Source organism: Carcharhinus amblyrhynchos, chromosome 8 (genome assembly GCF_965287045.1).
Source record: "Carcharhinus amblyrhynchos chromosome 8, sCarAmb.v2.hapA, whole genome shotgun sequence".
Taxonomy (NCBI): Eukaryota; Metazoa; Chordata; class Chondrichthyes; order Carcharhiniformes; family Carcharhinidae; genus Carcharhinus; species Carcharhinus amblyrhynchos.
The window spans coordinates 30,211,301-30,230,350 of NC_137331.1; the positions used below are offsets into that span (position 1 = coordinate 30,211,301).

The window sequence follows — 19,050 nt, forward strand, 5'->3', positions numbered from 1 at the left end:
CCATTCAATAAGATCATGGCTGATCTGTCGTGGCTCAGTTCCACATTCCCACCCTCTCCCCATAACCCTTAATCCCCTCTCTCATCAAAAACCCATCAACCCGTGTCTTAAAAATATTTAGCGAGGCAGCCTCCACCACTTCAACGGGCAGAGAATTCCAGAGATTCACCACCCTTTGAGTGAAGAAGTTCCTCCTCAACTCTGTTCTAAACCGCGCCCCCCCGCTTTATCTTGAGGCTATGCCCCCTAGTCCTACTATCCTTTCTGAGCAGGAAGAGTCTCTCCACCTCTATCCTATCCATCCCATTCATCATCTTATACGTCTCAATGAGATCTCCCCTCATTCTTCTAAACTCTAACGAGTACAAGCCTAAACTATTCAGCCTCTCCTCATAGCTCAACCCCCTCAGCTCCGGAATCAGCCTAGTAAACCTCCTCTGCACTCCCTCCAAGGCCAAAATATCCTTGCGCAAGTACGGCGCCCAAAACTGCACACAGTACTCCAGCTGCGGCCTCACCAATGCCCTATAGAGCTGCAGCAAGACCTCCCTACTTTTATATTCAATCCCCCTCGCTATGAAGGCCAGCATCCCATTTGCCTTCCTGACCACCTGCTGCACCTGCAAGCTGGGTTTTTGCGACTCATGCACAAGGACCCCGAGGTCCCTCTGCACCGTCGCCTGCTGCAGTTTTTCTCCATGTAAGTAATAATCCTTCCTACTATTATTCCTACCAAAGTGGACCACCTCGCACTTACCAACATTAAATTCCATTTGCCATTTCCTGGCCCATTCGCCCAGCCTATCTAGATCCTTCTGTAGGCTCTCCCCACCCTCCGCACAATTTGCCTTTCCACCAATTTTGGTGTCATCAGCAAATTTCGACACCCTACACTCGGTTCCCTCCTCCAGATCATCCATATAAATGGTAAATAGCTGAGGCCCCAGCACCGACCCCTGGGGCACTCCACTAGTCACCATCCGCCAATCCGAATAGCACCCATTGACCCCCACTCTCTGCCTCCTATTTGACAACCAGTCCTCTATCCACGCTAACACCCTACCCCCAACTCCTTGCCCCCTGACCTTCTGTGATAACCTCTTGTGAGGTACCTTATCAAACGCCTTCTGAAAATCCAGGAAGACCACATCCACCGGTTCTCCTCTATCCACCGCCCTAGACACATCCTCTTAGAACGCCAGTAAATTTGTCAGACACGACTTCCCTTTAAGGAAACCGTGCTGCGTCTGCTCTATCAAGCAGTTCCCCTCAAGATGCCTCGCTATTTCCTCCTTGATGACGGATTCTAACATTTTACCTACAACAGACGTTAAACTAACCGGCCTATAATTCCCCGCCTTTTGCCTGGCACCCTTCTTAAACAACGGCGTAACATTAGCCGTTTTCCAATCTTCCGGCACTTCCCCGGAATCCAGCGACGTCTGGAAAATAACCACCAAGGCATCCACTATCACCTCCGCCATTTCTTTCAGGACCCTCGGATGCATTCCATGCGGTCCTGGGGACTTGTCCACAATCAGCCCCTCCAGTCTGTCGAGCACCACCTCTCTAGTAACAGTAATGTCATCGAGACCCTCCAGTCCTACCACCTTTCCATCTCTAACATCCGGCAAATTATTCACGTCCTCCTTTGTGAAGACCGAAACAAAAAAGTTATTCAAGACCTCCGCCATATCCCCATCCCCTACCACTAAGTCCCCCTTCTCATCCTCTAAGGGACCAACGTTCACCCTAGCCAGCCTCTTCCTTTTTATATATTTATAAAAACTCTTGCTATCCTTTTTTATATTAAGCGCTAGCCCAGCTTCATAGTTTCTCCTACCCTTCTTTATCAACTTCTTTGTCAATCTTTGTTGACATTTAAGCCTCTCCCAATCCTCTTCTCGCCCACTACTCTTAGCTACTCTAAACACCTCTGCTTTTAATTTAACACTTTCCTTCACCTCCTTCGTTATCCACGGCTGATTACCTCTCCTCCTACGGTCCTTTTTGACCATCGGAATAAATTTCCGCTGAGCACCAAGAAAGATCTCCTTAAAGATCCTCCACTGCTCCTCAGCAGACCTACCTTCCAACGCGCTCCCCCAGTCCACATTCGCCCAATCCTTCTCTCATCCTACCGTACTCCCCTCTGTTCAAACAAAGGATGCGCGTCCGGGAACCCGCTTTCTCCTCCTCCATCTGCACCAGAAACTCCACCATACAATGATCACTCTCCCCAAGAGGATCCTTCACCGCAAGTTCCCTAATTCTACCCGCCTCATTACATAGCACCAGATCCAAGATAGCTCGCTCCCTCGTCGGCTCCAACACACACTGTTCGAGGAAACTATCCCGGCAGCGTTCCAAGAACTCCTCCTCGAGCCCACCGCTTCCAACATGGGTCGACCAATCAATATGCAGATTAAAATCCCCCATAACTATGGCTGTCCCATTCCTGCACGCTGCACTTATTTGCGCGTTAACAGCCTGCCCCACCTCCAGATCATTATTGGGGGGCCTATAGACGACACCCACCAGCGTCTTCCTCCCTTTGCTGTTCCTAATCTCCACCCACAACGATTCCACCTTCTGCTCCTTGGCTCCAATATCATCCCTCGCTACCACCCTGATGCTATCCTTAATCAGCAGAGCTACGCGCCCCCCTTTTCCCTCCTGCCTATCCTTCCTAAACACTTGATAGCCCTGTACATTCAGCTCCCAGTCCCTGTCACCTTGCAGCCACGTCTCTGTAATGGCCACCAGATCATATCCATTTGTGTCGATCTGCGCCACCAACTCATCCACTTTATTCCTAATGCTTCATGCATTCAGATAAAGCACCTTCATCCCAGCCTTCACCTGGACCTTATTTGCCAGAACATCACCAACCATACTCACGCCCCTTACTCCCTCTATTAATGGGATATCCTTGGCCTCTTCCCTTACCTGTACCGTCTCCTTAACTTTAGACCCCTTAATGTCACCTACCCTCACTCACACACACACACACACACACACACACACACACACACACACACACACACACCCCCCCCCCCCCCCAATTAGTTTAAAGCCCTGTCTACAGTCCTCTTTACACGATTAGCCAGCACTCTGATCCCAGCACGGTTCAGACCGATCCCAGCACGGTTCAGACCAACCCCATCCCACCTGAACAGGTCCCACCTACCCCAATACTGGTGCCAATGCCCCATAAATTCAAACCCATTCCTCCCACACCAATCCCTGAGCCACCTGTTCACTTCCTTAATCCTATCAACCCTACGCCTGTCTGCACTCGGTTCGGGCAGTAGCCCAGAGATAACCACCTTGTCGGTTCTACTTTTTAATTCCGTTCCCAGCTTTTCATACTCCCTCCCCAGATCCTCAGTTTGCATTTTACATAAGAACATAAGAAATAGGAGCAGGAGTAGGCCATCTAGCCCTTCGAGCCTGCCCCGCCATTCAATAAGATCATGGCTGATCTGTTGTGGCTCAGTTCCACTTTCCCGCCCTCTCCCCATAACCCTTAATCCCCTCTCTTATCAAGAACCCATCAACCCGCTTCTTAAAAATATTTAGCGAGGCAGCCTCCACCACTTCAACGGGCAGAGAATTCCAGAGATTCACCACCCTTTGAGTGAAGAAGTTCCTCCTCAACTCCGTTCTAAACCGCCTCCCCTTTATCTTGAGGCTGTGCCCCCTAGTCCTACTGTCTTTTTTGAGCGGGAAGAGTCTCTCCACCTCTATCCTATCCATCCCATTCATCATCTTATACGTCTCAATGAGATCTCCCCTCATTCTTCTAAACTCTAACGAGTACAAGCCTAGTTTATTCAGCCTCTCCTCATAGCTCAATCCCCTCAACTCCGGTATCAGCCTAGTAAACCTCCTCTGCACTCCCTCCAGGGCCAAAATATCCTTGCGCAGGTGCGGCGCCCAAAACTACACACAGTACTCCAGCTGCGGCCTCACCAATGCCCTATACAGCTGCAGCAAGACCTCCCTACTTTTATATTCAATCCCCCTCGCTATGAAGGCCAGCATCCCATTCGCCTTCCTGACCACCTGCTGCACCTGCAAGCTGGGTTTTTGCGACTCATGCACAAGGACCCCGAGGTCCCTCTGCACCGTCGCCTGCTGCAGTTTTTCGCCACGTAAGTAATAGTCCTTCCTACCATTCTTCCTACCAAAGTGGACCACCTCACACTTGCCAACATTAAATTCCATTTGCCATTTCCTGGCCCATTCGCCCAGCCTATCTAGATCCTTCTGCAGACTCTCCACACCCTCCGCACAATTTGCCTTTCCCCCAATCTTGGTGTCATCAGCAAATTTCGACACCCTGCACTCGGTTCCCTCCTCCAGATCATCTATATAAATGGTAAATAGCTGAGGCCCCAGCACCGACCCCTGGGGCACCCCACTAGTCACCAACCGCCAATCCGAATAGCACCCATTGACCCCCACTCTCTGCCTCCTATTTGACAACCAATCCTCTATCCACGCTAACACCCTACCCCCAACTCCATGTCCCCTGACCTTCTGCAATAACCTCTTGTGAGGTACCTTGTCAAACGCCTTCTGAAAATCCAGAAAGACCACATCCACCGGCTCTCCTCTATCCACTGCCCTAGACACATCCTCATAGAACTCCAGTAAATTTGTCAGACACGACTTCCCTTTAATGAAACCGTGTTGCGTCCGCCCTATCAAGCAATTCCCTTTTTTTTTGCCTACGTCGTCGGCACCCACATGAACAACTACGACCGGATTCTCACCCTCCCACTCCAGGTTCTTCTGCAGCCCAGATGTGACCTCCCGGACCCGAGCACCAGGCAGACAACACACCCTTCTGTGCACTTTGTCATTGTGACAAAGGACAGTGTCAATACCCTTCACCCCACTATCCCCAATTACAACTACGTTCCTTTTCCCCTTCTCTTTGCCTATGGCCTGCTGCATCACTGTACCGTGTGCAGTCTGCTCACCGACTTCACCTCCCTCGTCCTCGTCCAGACTGGAATCAAGAACCTCAAACCTGTTATGCAACTTGAGAGTCTGAGGCCTCCTCTCCCCACCCTCCTTCCTCCTCTCAGCAGCCCCCTCTTGTTCCTGACCCTTAGAGTTAGCCAGTCTAGGGGGGGTGGATGTTACTTGCACCCCATTGACAATGGCACCCTATCTCCTCCTGATGAGCCTCAGTGTCTGTAGCTCAGAGGCCAGCTCATCTATCTTGAGCTGGAGCTCCTCCAGCAACCTGCACTTACTGCAGACATGGTCACTGGTGAGGACCCTGGGGTCCACCAGTTCCCACATCATACAGAAACCACACATCACATGCCCCTCCATTATTCACTGCAGTAATTTTGAAAATTTCCACACGAACTCACCTGGCCCTTTATCTCCCAAGCCCTTTTGATATTAAGCCCTAATAGCTCACTCTGCTTCCCTCTCACTCCACTGCCCGCTCAGACGCTGCCCGCTGTCTACACCAGGCCTCCTTTTAAACCTGGCGCTGATTTAAAGCTGGCTGGCCCACAACTGCTTCTAACCACTCCCTCAGACTTCTTAAAGCAGTAAATACAATAAAATAAATGCTTTAAACAGTTCTACAAAGAACAAAGTGCTTTAAACTTATTTAAACAGGTTTTTAACAGGTAAAATCTTATCTCTCTGCTCGGTTAACTTAAATAATAATGGGTTTTTATTCAATGTGAAGGCTGAATTTCAGGGTAACTTGTATCAAAAAAAATCATGTAAACACTAAGTAATCTGGTTGAAAACATGCTACTTTGTTTTTTTTTGTTTTTATTCCAATTCGGTCAAATCAAGTTCAATTCAGAGTCTCAACAAGTTGAGACGTTCCCGATCCAAGCTGACAAGACAGGACTTACTTCCCGTCTTGGGCTTGATCTCCATGATCCAAGCTGATTGGAGTAAGTATAGCTCCTCCTCCAAGGCTTGATCTCATTTGCATCTTAGCCAAAAGGCCGAGATAAGATTGCTTCAAATGAAGCTAAAATGTAACCTAATGACTTCAACCTAGCGCAGCATGTTGATACTACACTTGATCTTAGCCGAAAGGCCAAGAAGCAAACATGTAATAATCATACAAAAATAGAAAACAATTCAATGGGTAACAGGGAAAGTGGTGGATCAGCTGTTAAAATAAAAATAAATTTGAATTAAAATTATAAACCAATACACCCTTCCTATATTGCAGGCACTGAAGTGCACATTGATGGCCCAAGCCATGTAAGGAATAGGAAGGGCTACTTCGCTTTTCCTTTTTGCAGAATGATCCAGGTGGCCTAATGTGTGAATCGCAAAATGTTAGCATGCCAGTACAGCAAGAAGTTAGGAAGACAAATAACATATAGGCCTTTGTTGTAAGGGGCTGGAAAATAAAAGTGGGAAAATCTTGCTATAGATTACAGGGTGTTGATGAGACCCCAGGTAGAATACTGTGTATAATTTTGGTGCCTTTCTTTGAAAAGGGGAGCAATACATTGCTGAACATGCTAATAAAACTTGACTGTCTACATGAATGACTAATGCTAGAAAATGAAGAATCCTAGATCAGTAATTTTTATTTTTTTCTAGTCAATGATCTTTTAGAGATCATCAATATAATATGTCCAGTTCAGCTTTGTCAAGATTTTCAGCAACCTTCATGTTTAATAGTATTGGAGGCACTCCAGACAACTCGGTTGATTCCTTGCCTGAAGAGGTTGTTTTGAGCAATTGTTGTGAAGATTGGGCTATAGCCAATACTGTTTTTATTTAGAAGACCATGTACAATTCTTAAGAGACTTGACACGGTATATGCTGAGCAGGTGTTGGCCCCCGCAGGAATTTATAATGAGGGGGCATAGTTTCAAAATTAGGGAGCTTCAATTTGAGATCAAGACGGATGGACTTTTGATTCTGATGCTCATTTTTTTTTTGTAATTCTGTACCCCAGAGAGCGTGGAGACAGCATTATTGAATATAGTCAAGGTTGAATTAGACAGATTGTTGGTCTGGGAGGGGTGGTCAGCAGGAAAGTGGAGTTGAGGCCAAAGTCAGGTCATCCATGATCGTATTGACTGTTTCCTGTAGGTTCAAAGGGTCAAATGGTCTACTTGTTATGGGTGGTTTTGCACGCTTAATGGGCTAGTACAGTTGCTCGTAGGAGTGTATGCATGTTACAGAATTAAAAGAAAATAACATTTTATGGCCATGCTTTTTCACTGCAGAGTATTTTGTCAGAATAATTCTGATCAACAATGATTTTGGATTTTGACAGCATATCTGAAAAGTTAATGAAATCCAGTTAAGTTCTTGTCATATTTGAGATTTATTATGCCAATTAAGTTTGGTGTGAAAATGGCATAATGCACTTCAATTGTCAATAGTCTTGTCAAGAAGAAAAAGGAAGTGTATGTAAGGATGAGAAAACAAGGTTCAGTTGGGTCACTTGAGGGTTAGAAGATAGCAAGGAATGAGCTTTAAAAAAAGGGCTTAGGAGAGCTAGGAGGGGGTATGAGATGTCTTTGGTGGGTCAGATCAAGGAAAACCCCAAGGCTTTTTACTCTTGTGTGAGAAATAAGAGAATGATCAGGGTGAGGTTAGTGCTGGTCAAGGATAGTGATGGGAACTTGTGTATTGAGTCAGAAGAGATGGCAGAGGTGATGAATGAATACTTTTATTCAGTGTTCACCAAAGAGAGGGGCCATGTTTTTGAGGATGTGTGTGATACAGGCTGGTAGGCTGGAGGAGGTAGATGTTCTGAGGGAAGATGTATTAGCAATTTTGAAAAAACCTGAGGGTCGATAAGTTCCCTGGGTTAGTTGAGATGTATTCTAGGATTCTTGGGAGGCAAGGGAGGAGATTGCAGAGCCTTTGGCTTTGATCTTTGGGTCCTCACTGTCCACAGGGATAGTGCCAGAGGATTGCAGAGTGGTGAATGTTGTTCCTGTCTTCAAGAAAGGAAATAGGAATGACCCTGATAATTACAGGCCGGTCAGTCTTACTTCGGTGGTCGGTAAGTTAATGGAAAAGGTCCTGAGGGATAGGATTATGATCATTTGGAAAGATGCAGCTTAATCTGGGATAGTCAACATGGATTCATGAAGGATAAGTCTTGCCCCACAAATTTGTTTGAATTCTTTGAGGAGGCAACTAAGTGTGTGGTTGAAGGTAGAGCAGTTGATGTCGTATACATGGATTTTAGTAAGGCGTTTGATAAGGTTCCCCATGGTCAGTTCATGAAGAATGTAAGGAGGTGTGGGATAGAGGGAAATTTTGGCCAATTGGATAAGTAACTGGCAATCTCATAGAAGACAAAGGGTAGTGGTGGATCAAAAATTTTCAGACTGGAGACCAGTTACCAGCGGTGTACCACAGGGATCAGTGCTGGGTCCTCTGCTATTTGTAATTTTTATCAATGACGTGGAGGAGGAGGCTGAAGCGTGGGTCAATAAATTTGCTGATGACACCAAGATTGGTGGAGTAGTGGATGAGGTGGAGCGCTGTTGTTGGCTGCAAGGAGGCATTGATAGGATGCAGAGCTGGCTGAAAAATGGCAGATGGAGTTTAATCCTGATAAGTGTGAGGTGATTCATATGGTAGGACAAATTTGAATGCGGATTACAGGGCCAACAGCAGGGTTCTGTGGAATGTAGAGGAATAGAGAGATCTTGGGGTTCATATCTATAGATCTCTGAAGGTTGCCGCTCAACTGGACAGAACTGTGAAGAAGGCCTATATTGTGTTAGTATTTATTAACAGGGGTTCTTAAACCGTGGGGTTATGCTGCAAGTGTACAGGACCTTGGTGAGACCACATTTGGAATATTGCGGGCAGTTCTGGCCACCTCACTATAAGAAGGATGTGGAAGCATTGGAGAGAGTGCAGAGGAGAATTACCAGGATGCTGCCTGGTTTGGAGGGTAGGTCTTATGAGGAAAGGTTGAGGGAGCTAGGGCTTTTCTCTTTAGAGCGGAGGAGGATGAGAGGGGACTTAATAGAGGCTTATAAGATGATGAGGGGGATAGATAGACGTTCAGAGACTATTTCCTCGGATGGATGTAGCTGTTACTAGGGGGCATAACTATAAGGTTCATGGTGAGAGATATAGGAGGGATGTCCAAGGTAGGTTCTTTACTCAGAGTGGTTGGGGTGTGGAATGGACTGCCTGCTGTGATAGTGGAGTCAGACACTTTAGGAATTTCCCAGCAGTTATTGGATAGGCACATGGAGCACCAGAATGATAGGGAATGGGATAGCTTGACCTTGGTTTCGGACAAAGCTCGGCATAACATTGAGGGCCAAAGGGCCTGCACTGTGCTGTACTGTTCTATGTTTCTATGTTTATGTCTTGAGAGTTTGTGATATCAAAGTGAAAAGGATATAAAATCTCCAAATATTGGATTCTTTAAAGAAAGATAGTAATAATGTAAATACTGCTGTTGTTGTTTCTCAATTAGATAATTATGTATCGGGCAGCAGTCAGATTTTTGCTGTACTGTTAGGCAATGTAGTTAAAGATACTAATGGTGCATTTTCTAACCACTGTAAAAGCAACAGGAAACTGTTTTGGTAATAGTCATAGAGGTTTACAGCATGAAGCAGGCTCTTCGGCCCAACCTGTCCATGCTGCCCACTCTACCATTAAAAATGAATATTATTTAACTAAAATATATTGCTGAACACACTGATGAAACTTGATGACTATCTACATTAATTAATGCTTAGAAAATGAAAAATCCTAAATCAGTAATTTTCATTTTTTCATATCCAGCAGCTTTACTTTGTTCAGTCAATGATCTTTGTGATGATCAACACTAATATGTCCAGTTCAGCTTTGTCAAACAAAGCCAAGTCAATACAGAGCATTGATGTTTGGTGAACAATGATGCAGGTTAATTAAATATTTTCTTCAGTTTTTAATTCCTTTTCTTGCAATGAGATCCTATCCTTTAGCCCAGAACAATCTGTACTCAGTAATTAAGAACAAGGCTTACTTTTTGCTTCTCTCATTGAAAGCTATTATAATTTATATTGGTTTTGTTCAAAACATTTTGTACTACTTAGCATACAAAAAAGGCAAATCAGATTAGCTAATGCTTTGATGCTTAGTTGGATGAGAAAATGCATATTTGCTAAGTCTACTCATTTAATTATATAATAAATTAGTTACAATCCTTTTGGCAAATGAAAATTGTTATTAACCACAGTAGGCTGATGTGTGCCTTATTGGAATAGCAAGAGTTGAGTGAATTCTTAAACAAAGAAGAAAAAAATTGTCAGATTGTCTTATATTTAATTGCCCTTTAACCATAATGTTGTAGAATTATGTTTATACCTGGATTTGCATATTAGCAATGACCTCAAAAGATGCAGACCAACCAAGTTGTTAACTGAGCACAATCATTATTGCTTTGTAATAATTCCACTTGCATGGCTATGGATCTGTTACTGTATATAACATTATGGAAAATAGCTCCCATTTTATCAGAATTCAGAAAGGCAGACAAGGCAGTTTTGCAGACCATAATGCATTAAGCTTATTTCTGCTCATATGGCCTTGGGATATGGCATGATAGATGAGTTGATTTGGATAAGCTGAGGATTCTTTTAATGTCTGCCTACTGGTATAGGATCCGTTTAATATGCTGATTAAAAGAGGCAAATAATCCTGTTAATTTATGCAGGAAAATGCATGTGAATTTCATATTAAGTATTTAAAATTTCAGATAAATTGATATTGTCTGTAACTAACATTGTACGTAAAGCACCAAATGACTAGATTGTTGGTTAACATTCAAAGTAAAAGCTAGTAATAAAGTGTATCTTTAATCAACAAGCAGCATGGTTTTCAAAACGGAAATGTTGGGGAGAAGCTTTGTATTGCAACCATAAGATAGATCTAATTGGTTTATCTATTTCCTGTATACGGTTGAGAAAGATGATTTGAATTTTTGAATACAGAAATATTTTGGTCGAGTTGATGGTGTAGAAATTGATTGCAATTAAGCAGATGTTAAGTTCCAGATCCATGCAGGTTTGAATCTATGGAATAAATAAAATTCTTTATACAGAGTAAAGTTCTTGTGTAATTTACAGAATTTTCAGAAACCAAGCCACTGGTGTCAGCAGAATTTTCTAATTATTGGAAGACTTTAACTTTTTAGTTTAAGTTTTTTCACACAATTTCCATAGTTAAGCTTTTCCCTTATATTTGTATTCTTGAAAAAGAACATGCCAAATCACCCCACCCCATCTTTCCTCCCTCACTCCCCCTTAAAAATGCCTGCTGAGATACAGGACTTTGCTTTTGTATCTGTGCTTTTAGTTATAAATAAAGAAGTTATGATGAACCTTTATACAAAACTGGTTTGAGCTTAGCTGAAATCTTGTGTCCAATTTTGCGCACTTTAGGAAAAATGTGAGGGCTTTGGAGATGGCTTGTGGAAATGACATAAGAGGATTCCAGGAATGTGAGGCTTTAATTGCATGAATAGATTGCAGAATCTTGGATTGTTTTCTAAGAGAAAATCAAGAGATTCCACTGAGGTTCAAATTGGGGAGTCTAGACAGAGTAGATAAAGAGAAATTGTTCTCAGTGGCGGAAGGGTTAAGAACCAGTGAATTAAAGTTGACATGAGGGGAAACCTTTTTTACCCTGTGTGTAATGTTAAGATCTGGAATGCACTATCTTAGTGTGTAGTTGGTAAATTCAGTTGTCGCTTTGAAAAGGGAATTGGCCAAGTACTTGAAGAGAAAAGTTTAAGGGCTACAGGTGAAGGGTGCATGCATGAAGCTAGCTAACTTGCTTTGCTGAGAACTAGTATGGACTCAAAGGGCTAAATGGCTAACTTCTGTGCAATAACCATTCTATGATTCTCTAAATAATTTGGATATAAGGAAACATTAATTTGATTTGCCAGTGTTGAACTTAAACCATCATCCCTCTTTCTGCAGTCCTGTAACAATAAAAACATCCAAACTGAGCATGGGAAGTATCTCAATCATATCTCTTTTCAGTCCTTTGCTTTCTGATGAAAAGAGCCACATGTCATTGAGTTGACTGCCATTTGTTTTATTCTCCAAACTGATTAAGTTAATAGTTCTTTGAATAATGTTTCCAGCTTGGTATTTTACATCACCACAATTACCAAATTTTACATTTTGATAAATAATGAGACACTCAGTGCTCACAGGCATTGCAGGCTATAAGTTCTGCAATTTACACATGTGCACTTAAACGCAGAAATCTGGAAATTGTTGTCAGTGGCGCCCTGTTTTTTCATTGGCTGTGCTGTTGCAGTCTTTGCTAATAGAATATGAAAAATTTTCAACATAATGACATGAAATTTTCCCCACTTGCTGAGGATTGACGAGGGAGTTGGGCATTTGAAAGTGTGTGTTTTCAACAGTGTAATAAATACTTATTACTGTTGAACAAGCTTTCTGGCCCTGAAAAAATACAAGGGTGGACTTCCATTTTCTTTGAAGAAGATTAATGTTTCATAATTTTAAATACTTTTTTTAGTTTTGTTTTTCGCTCTCATCTCTCCCTGAATCCCATGTGTATGTTTTGGAGTTAATTTGCACCCTGTGCAATGTTTTAAATATTACTTGTATTTTCTGTTTTTATGCTACTTGCTTTGCACTCCATGTCTGTAAGGATTTTTCAGTCCAATTAGCTGAAGAGTATCCCTGATGTTTTCCCTATTTACAGAGGGCATGAATTTCAAGCAAACACTGGATGACTGGAAGTTTGATAAACCTGCTGAAAGTCTATCAGCAAACTCTATAAGATATGAATGGTTAAATATGTCACTTTGGCACTCAAAATAAGATCTTGGCCAGTAGATTTTTGACAATTATCTTTTCATTTTTGCTTCACCTCATGTCAGCTGTGGCTCAGAGGCAGTGCTTCTGAGTCAGAAGGTTGTGGGTTCACATTCCACTCTATTGAACACAATAATTAAGGCGTTGCTGATGGATCACTGATAGAAGTGTCATGTTTTGGATGAAACGTTATGTGCCCTCAGTTGGACTTGAAGAATCCCATGACATTATTTAATTGAACAGTGGTATTATCCCCAGTGCCCTGTCCAATATTTATCCAAGTAAGAAATCTCTCAACACCAGGTTAAAGTCCAACAGGTTTATTTGGTATCCCGATTTTTCAGAGTGCTGCTTCTTCAGGTGAGTGGAGAGTTGGGTTCACGAACAGGGCATATATAGACACAGACTCAATTATAAGATAATGGTTGGAATGTGAGTCTTAATTGATAATCAAGCCTTTATAGATGCAGACAGTGCATGTGGAGAGAGAGAGCTCAGCACATGTTAAAGAGGCGTGAATTGTCTCAAGTCAGGACAGTTGGCCAAATGGTTACAGGTAATGTGACATAAACCCAAGATCCCAGTTGAGGTCATCCTTGTGTGCGGAACTTGACTATCAGTTTCTGTTCGGCGATTTTGCGTTGTCGTGTGTCTTGAAGGCCGCTTTGGAGAACGCTTAACTGAAGGTCAGAGGCTTGAATGCCTTTGACTGCTGAAGTGCTTTCTGACAGGAAGGGAACAATCCCGCCTGCTGATTGTCGAGCGGTGTCCGTTCATCTGTTGTCATAGCAGCTGCGTGGTCTCGCCGATGTACCATGCTTCGGGGCATCCTTTCCTGCAGCGTATCAGGTAGACAATGCTGGCCGAGTCGTACGAGTAGGTATTGTGTACCTGATGGATGATGTCACGTGAGATGATGGCATTTGTGACAATGATCTGGCACAACTTTCAGAGGTTGCTGTGGCGTTGTGATTGCTGTTCTCCTGCAGGCTGGTTAGTTTGCTGTGAACCGTGGTCTGTTTGAGGTTACACAGTTGTTTGAAGGCAAGAAATTGGATGGCCTTGGCGAGATGTTAGTCTTCATGATGACATGTTGAGGGCTCTGAAGAAGATGTCTAGCTTCTCCACTCCGGAGAAGTACTGGACAACAAAGGATACTCTGTTGACCTTGTACCATGTTTGCCTTCTGAGGAGGTCAGTGCAGCTTTTCGCTGTGGCACGTCTGAACTGTTGATCGATGAGTCGAGCACCGTATAATGTTTTATGCCAGAGCGAAAAGCCAGACAGACCACCTCAGGAAACAAACACAGGACACGGCTGACAGAGTACCCTTCGTCATCCAATACTTCCCCAGAATGGAGAAGCTAGGACATCTTCTCCAGGGCCTTCAACATGTCATCGATGAAGGCGAACATCTTGCCAAGGTCATCCACACGCCTCCATTACTTGCCTTCAAACAACTGTGTAACCTCAAACTGACCATTGTTCAGAGCAAACTACCCAGCTTTCAGGAAAATCGCAATCATGACACTACACAACCCTGCCACAGCAACCCCTGCAAGACGTGCTGGATCATCAACACAGATACCATCACCTCACATGAGAACACCATCCACCAGGTACACAGTACATACTCATGCGACTCAGCCAACCTGATATGCTGTAGGAACGGATGTCCCAAGGCATGGTACATCAGCGAAACCATGCAGATGCTACAACAACGGATGAATGGACATTGCTCCATTATCACCAGGCAGGAGTGTTCCCTTCCTGTCGTGGAACACTTCAGCAGTCAAAGGCGTTCCGCCTCCGATCTTCGGGTAAGCGTTCTCTAAGGCGGCCTTCAAGACGCATGACAGTGCAAAATTGCTGACGAGAAACTGATAGCCAAATTCCACACACGTGAGGATGTCTTCAACCGGGACCTTGAGTTCATGCCACACTACCTGTATCCATTTGGCCTGGGCTTGTGAAATCTTACTAATTGTTCTGGCTTGAGACAATTCACACCTCTTTAACCTGTTCTTAACCTCTCTCCACTTGCATTGCACCTGTAAAGACTTGACTACCTGTTGACTTGCATCTCAACCATTATCTTGTAATTGAGCCTGTGCCTATATATACCTTGTTTGTGAACCCAACTCTCCACTCGCCTGATGAAGAAGCAGTGCTCCAAAAGCTCGTGCTACCAAATAAACCTGTTGAACTTTAACCTGGTGTTGTGAGACTCTTAACTGTGCCTACTCTAGTCAAATGCCGGCATCTCCACATCATTAATATTAATCCTTAATTAACATCACTAAAATATATTATCTTGTCATTATCTTATTGCTATTTGATTTGCTTGTTGCAATGATTGCATTTCAAAAGATAATTGGCTATAAATCATTTAAGATGTCCGGTGGTCATGAAAGAAAGACTTGCACTTGGATTGCAACTTGACCACCAGACATTTCAAAGCACTCACAGCTATTGAAGTACAATGATGCTATATAAATGCAATTTTTTTAATAATCCAAATGTTAGCTTCTCTCACCATGAGGAAGGGTTCTCATGACTTCATTTAAATCCCTGTTCAGATATCTTCACGATTGCATCCAAGGATTTGCTTGATTTGGGGAGGGAAAGAGGGAGTGAAAACCAATCTAGTTATTATCTTATCCTTCAAATAGCCATAATTTTTTTCAAGTCATTGAATGGGGGTGTGTGATTAAGTGAGGCAACCAAATGTGGTAAATACTGTAATTATTTTTCTTTGCTGTTTCTTTCGTAGACTTTAGACTTGGACAAAAATGCACTACAAAAAGTAAAGAAATCGGCAAAATCAATAAACACTTCAGGTCAAGGTAAGTTTTAGCTGCAGCATTTATTCTTTTTCTGTCTTCACACAATTATATATGGCAAACAGTGTATTTTAAATCTGTAATATGCCTTATACAACAAAGTTGTGTTTATTAAACAAAGTACACTTTCTTGTTATGTATTTGAATAGTTGCATGATTGCTTTAAGAGCTGATCGCATGATTTGGTGGTAATGTCATTAGGGTGCTGCTGTTTAATTACAGTTTCTGTTCCATGCAGGGCAGAGAACATCTTTCATTAAACCTATTGTGTGTTGGTTTGAATCTGTGTGTACAAACCATGCCCTTTTCTTGTGTAAAACCCAAAATCTCAAACATAGTTAGGACATTACAAAATTAAATTGGCAACGAGTCAGGATCTTGTTTTGTCAACAAAAGATCAACACTGGGGGTCCTCACACTTTGAATGTTAGAAGGCTAGCAAAACTGATAAAGAGGATTAAACATTGAAGTGCCAGAGTAGGAGGACCAAGAAAAAAAACTGTTGCTTTAAAAAAGGGGTTTACCTGATCAGAAAAGGGTGAGATTCCAGGTTGTCTCTGGAATATATGAAAAGGATGCTTTGCTATATGGCTGGGGCTGTTTGAAAAAAATCAAGTCAGTGGTCTCCAGCGTAAAAAGAAAAGTATTGGGAAGACAGTAAAAAATGAGCAGTCTCAAGTCACTAGTGCCTACAAGAAAAATAGCAGGGCAAAAAGGATCTGTGGGTCCATTCAGTGAAGAAAATTAATCATGGAGCTTCTATGCAGAATGAGGCCTCAGTACTTTGTACAAGTGAATAAAATTGCAAACTAATTGCTTATACCAGTTTTTCTCAGTATAATAGGGAATAAAACCTTAAATTTGCTTGAGTGCTTAGTTCAGTCAGGAACCAAAACTTAAGATGATTTGACAAAGATTCTTGAAGAGTTTGGGCAGAATTTTCCCAAAATATTTCTAAGCTTCATAAAAGCAAGAAAGCAGCAGCTTTTTAGCTAACCTTTTTGGCGCACTCACATTGCAACATTCCAATACTTAGTGCAGTGAAACAACCTCCATGCAATTCACACCCTTATGGAGACTGCAGGCATGTGACTCGCCCAAAGAGGCCACAACTGTATGCTGTTAATAAGAGGGAGCTCCATTTAAGTGCTTACACTGCGCACACAGTCACACCAGGAAGGTGAAACTGCCAGAACATCTCCATGATTTATGGAGGGAAAGTTAGGACGATTGCTGGACGCCATGTAGGAGAGGGCAGGCATCAGGCTGGCAGTGTTTGCCTGCACAGTGATATAGAGGACATGCGCCCAGAGCGGAAAGGAAATGAATGACCTCATTTGGGCAGCAAGGGTGAGTGTCCATCCCGTTCTGCCATCAATCCCGTGTGTCATGCCTGGAATCGCCATGTTGAGCTACTTCTTGACACCCTGTGTGGCTGACATCTAGCAACTGCCTCCAATCTCTCTGGACTCCATCACAAATCCTATCTACCGAGGCACAGGCCTGACATACATCACCCAATTGTACCTATCTTTGGTATCTCACACCCTTCAAGTCATCAGGCTTTCAATTCCAACCCACCACCACCCCACACACACACACACGCACACGCATGCACAGTGACTCTAGTCGACACCTTGGGGAATGGCTCCAGTGATATCTCTGAGGAAAACGTTGGCGTGGGCATCACACACACCATCTACCAGCATAGACACAGTCACCTTGATAGGACATGTCAGTGGTGAGGCTTCTGGGACTCTTTCTGGTGAGGACCACACAGCCCTTGTATCAACTGGATGTGGGAACATCTGAGCGCTCTGGCACATGGAGGACTCCCAGAGCCAAGGAAACAGTTGTCCCCCAGCTAGGTGCCATGCATGCTGGAATCATTTCTCCTGAAACTGCTCGAGATGCAGAAGCAGAACTGGGATTGCAGAAGAGCTGTCAGCAACCTTCCAGCAACTGCAAGGCTGTTTCAAAGAGTCCCACAGCCTTCAGTCACTGCATTGTGTGGCACTCAGGCCAACATTGCAAGAGTGGTGGCTGTGGTGGAAAGCCTGGGACCAGAAATGATCATTATGGGTTGCAGAATCCAAAGCCTTGCTGAGTCGCAGAAGACATGGTCTTGGAGGCTGCTTGAGATACAGCAGGTCATGGCTGTCTGCTTTGAGAGCGGGGTACAGCCTGAGAGAATCATGGCTGCAGGACTCGGGAGCTTGGCGCAGTTACTGAGGGAATTCAAAGTTTGCTCCAGACTAGAGCCTCTCGCTGAAGGCTTGTGCACCATGGGCAGATGCAGTTGGATCTCCAGGACTGACAGAGCCAGGTGGCACAGAGGCCTCTGGAGCTCACTTCAGCTGTCCCTCCATTTCAGCATTCCACAGGCACCCCGAAAGAGGAGGAGAGGCTCGAGCTTATGCCGGGGCCTTCCACCCAGGATCGTAGCAGTATCTAGCCCTTCCGAATCCCTCCTTCCGGACATTGGTGCATCTCTCAGAACAAACAAAGAACAAACCAGCATGGGAAACAGGCCCTTCGGCCTAACGAGCCCGCGCCGCCGCATCCTCCTACACGTACCCTGCCCTGTGTGTATGTGACTGGAACCCCAAACTTAGCCAGATTCAGGGGAGAATAGTGTCAATTTGGTATACCAATCAGCCTAAGAGCACATCTTTGGGGTGTGGGAGGAAACTGGAGCGCCCGGAGGAAACCAACGCAACCACAGGGAGAATGCGCAAACTCCCACAGACACAGGCCCAAATCCATATATCTGCACAGCTAGCAGTGCTAGTCACTGAGCTGTTGCGGCGCCCGTCTACTAGTCCAGGATCAAGCACACACACCGACACGAAGTACTAGGCCACTCCCGGAACCTCCAAGAGCAGCCCACGCACGACCCACCGTGTGCATGCCCCTTGTTTGACAACAAGGTGGACCGACACCTGCGGAATAAAAAGACAAAAACGTTAACATGTAAGTCTACATTTCCGGTGTCGTCCCGAGGCTCTGACCCTATTTAATACCCTCTACTATAACCCTCCATCCTCGTTTCACTCGTGTCTATCTAAGTAAACCTTAAACAAGTCCAACATGCCTGCCTCCACCACCCTGCTCGGTAGCGCGTTCCAAACCCCCACAACCCTCTGTGTGAAGAACCTTCCTCTCATATCCAAATTATACTTCTCCCCCCTCACCCTTAGGTCATGACCTCTCGTAATTGTCCCCAATCTAGGGAACAGCCTACCGCTATTGACTCTATCTATTCCCTTCAGTATTTTATATACCTCTATCATGTCCCCCCTTAATCGCCGTCTTTCCAAGGAGAAGAGTCCCAGTTTCTCCAACCTTTCCTCGTAACTCAGTCC

At 44.1% G+C, this 19,050-nt stretch overlaps 1 protein-coding gene and 1 non-coding gene across 3 annotated transcripts in view; one reads left to right on the forward strand and one right to left on the reverse strand.

Moving 5' to 3' along the window:
• LOC145346497 (arf-GAP with SH3 domain, ANK repeat and PH domain-containing protein 1-like) overlaps positions 1–19,050 on the forward strand; it is a 320,720-nt gene that overhangs the window by 95,121 nt on the left and 206,549 nt on the right. For both annotated transcript variants that reach the window (XM_080193831.1, XM_080193832.1), the window contains one exon: positions 15,616–15,688. In XM_080193831.1, the coding sequence (XP_080049957.1) occupies positions 15,616–15,688 (73 nt within the window). The remainder of the gene's footprint in view (positions 1–15,615; positions 15,689–19,050) is intronic.
• Positions 5,919–6,100, reverse strand: LOC145347177 (U2 spliceosomal RNA). The gene has a single exon (XR_013887820.1). It is a non-coding gene; the product is annotated as a U2 spliceosomal RNA (small nuclear RNA).